The 2,660-nt window shown below is 43.2% G+C and overlaps 1 protein-coding gene across 1 annotated transcript; it reads left to right on the forward strand.

The window, feature by feature from the left end:
• The first annotated feature begins 1,609 nt into the window (after positions 1-1,609).
• LOC121760511 (GATA zinc finger domain-containing protein 14-like) lies at positions 1,610-2,419 on the forward strand. Its single transcript, XM_042156169.1, has one exon. It carries the CDS (start codon positions 1,610-1,612, stop codon positions 2,417-2,419), a length of 810 nt encoding a protein of 269 aa, XP_042012103.1.
• Positions 2,420-2,660: the final 241 nt, after the last annotated feature.

Below are 2,660 nucleotides of genomic sequence, written 5' to 3' on the forward strand. Positions count from 1 at the left end.
GCCAACCCCTTCCAGGCCCTCTGAACACTTGCTAATTCCTGCCATCTCTGTGGGATCGATCCTTACTACCCTATACTAGCCAACGACACAGTCAGATAGTTTAGAGATTTGCTAGGCCCAGTGGCTGAGTTAATCCTCTAGACCTGTTTGATCTACACCTACACGTACGCATGTCACACACTCAATCAGTCACTTTCAAATGACGCCGTTGCCGGGTATGGATGGCGTATTTTATGTTTTTGTTGAGAGTGATTTGGTGTATATAGTTTTTTATCTGTTTTTATTTATTTCTTTTTCATTTTAAGAAGAGGCTCGAGGTACGGGTATTGGAACGATACATCTAATTGGAGGCATACCCAGAATAGTTGGCGGGCCAAGGAAATAACAACCCCTGTTACTACCAGGTCCGGCTTAACCACTACAAACCCAACACCTTCGAGTTCAGAGAGTAAGGCAGAGCCAGCCTCACCCGTAAAACTAGAACATGAAATACCTACGGAGTTTGAAGAAGAGCAGCCAGAGAAGTTATGGCAGAGATAGTTGATAATGATCCTGAGATAGGATCACTGAATGCTCACTTCAATGGTGAGCCAGCTCAAGCAATAGTGGTCACATTAGCACAGCTTGCGATTGAAGTCAAGACAAATGTCTTATCGGTGATGCCACACTATTATGGGCGGACGATTCAGTGTCCGTATGAGTTTCTGCATGAATTTTGCAAACTCTGCGGAATCCAGAAGAGACCCGATGGGTCAACTGAAGAAGATTATAAGTTGCGTGCTCTCCTTTTCTCTCTCAAGGGGGAGGCGAACACATAGCTACTAAGGCTTCCTCCAAACTCCATCCGTACTTTGGCGGATTTCCGATTGATGTGCTTAGACTTCTTCTTTCCTTCCACCAAGACCAATGCGATTAAGAAAGAGATTCAGGGGGCTAGGCAGGACTACGATGAGACCCTTAGCCAATACTGTTCGCGCTTCAAAGGATTGGTAGACTCATGCCCAAATAACCGTATGGCTGAAGCGGAGATATATAACAATTTTTACGGTGGGATGACTCCAGAGTGCAAGGATCTTGTAAACACATCAAACGGAGGAGATTTTGCTAGGAGGCTTGTGAGTGAAGCCAAGGATATCTTAGAGACTTATTGGAGCCTAGAAAGAGTATGATTCCCCTCGTACCACTATCCTTAGAAGGGGAAATTTGGATGCAGTGATGGTGGAAGCTGAGGATAGGATGGATTCTAGGATGGACAAACTGGAGAAAGCGATTCTGAATGCTATAGGAAAGAACAATCCACATGCCCTAGTAGAAAAAAATAAGTAATTACTTGGTTTAGATGAGGGATGTCAGTATTATGGTCAACAAAGAGAGATTGGATGCCAAGCTCAAGTGAATGCAGTAGGTAACTGGAACCAAAACAACCAGAACAGTAATTGGAACCCTTGGATGATCAAGGACGCTCCATGGAGAGCACCCTAATTTCAGATGGGCTGATGGGAACCAGAATCGGCCTCCTCAACCGCAGAACACAAATCCATCAGAGGGGCAATCTAACTAGCCCAACAGAAATTAGGAGGGACTAAATTATCAATCTAATTGGTATGGCATGAATCAAGATGGACACAACTTTCAGCCAAACTGGTATGGCAGGAATCATGATGGACAGAACAGTTGGGGGAATAGGAATCAAGGGAACCAATCCAACTGGGTTAATAGGAGTCAGAACCAACCATCAAGTAACTATGTGCACCAGAGAAACTACCAGAGCAATAATTCAAATTCTCTAGCCAATTACCAAGGGAACCAAGGACCGAATGCCAATTATATCTCAAACCAGGGGCAGCAGGAGAATTTTCCACCTAACCAGGGCACAAGCTCAAGTCAGCCATACCCCAAACAGCAAAGGAATACAGATGATATGGTGGGCGATCTACTTAACACGCAACAACATCTTCAGAGCAACATGCAGTCGAATAATGACATAGTTCACAAGTTGCAAGACGCTCAGCAAGAACAGAAGGCCGCGATGGATATGCTAGCCAAAAAAATGTCTCAAATTGCCACTTCGTTGAATGAGATGCAAGGGATTGAAGGAAAAATCCCTGCCTCTGTTAAACCACCGGAGAGAGCAAACATCAGTCAAATTACCCCGAGATTAGGACGAGAATATAAAGGGCCATCAATGAAGATTGACGAGCAAAGTCTGACTGTGGTAAGCAAAGAAACAGAGGACACGGTCAGGCAGAAGGAAGACACTGAAACAGGGGAAGCCGGAATAGGGGATGACATCCAGATAGGTGATTTGAGGAAGCCACTACCTCGAATAGTTGATCCATTCTTCCTAAACCCAAAAACTGAAGTGGAAAATGAAGAAGGAAAGAAACTGGAGAGTTTTTGTCACGAGCGCCCATACTAGGGATAATAAAACGAGGAGATCGTAACAACGGGAAAGCAATAAAGGACAACATTTAAAGGATGACAGTTCATATGAAAGACCCAATTAACTTAAGAAGGAGAATATTTTAGTTCATTGAAAAGTTAAGCAACGAATTTTAGTTCAAAATACTTAATGTCATAATTACAATATCAAATAGTGCGGAGATTTCTAGCAAACAATTTTTCAAAGAAAACTGCGGAAAAATAAATATCAAAAATCC

Source organism: Salvia splendens, chromosome 13, assembly GCF_004379255.2.
Source record: "Salvia splendens isolate huo1 chromosome 13, SspV2, whole genome shotgun sequence".
NCBI lineage: Eukaryota > Viridiplantae > Streptophyta > Magnoliopsida > Lamiales > Lamiaceae > Salvia > Salvia splendens.

What these genes read in the sequence shown, in the direction of transcription:
- LOC121760511 (XM_042156169.1), top strand. Translation starts at nt 1,610, where the DNA reads ATGAATCAAGATGGACACAACTTTCAGCCAAACTGGTATGGCAGGAAT.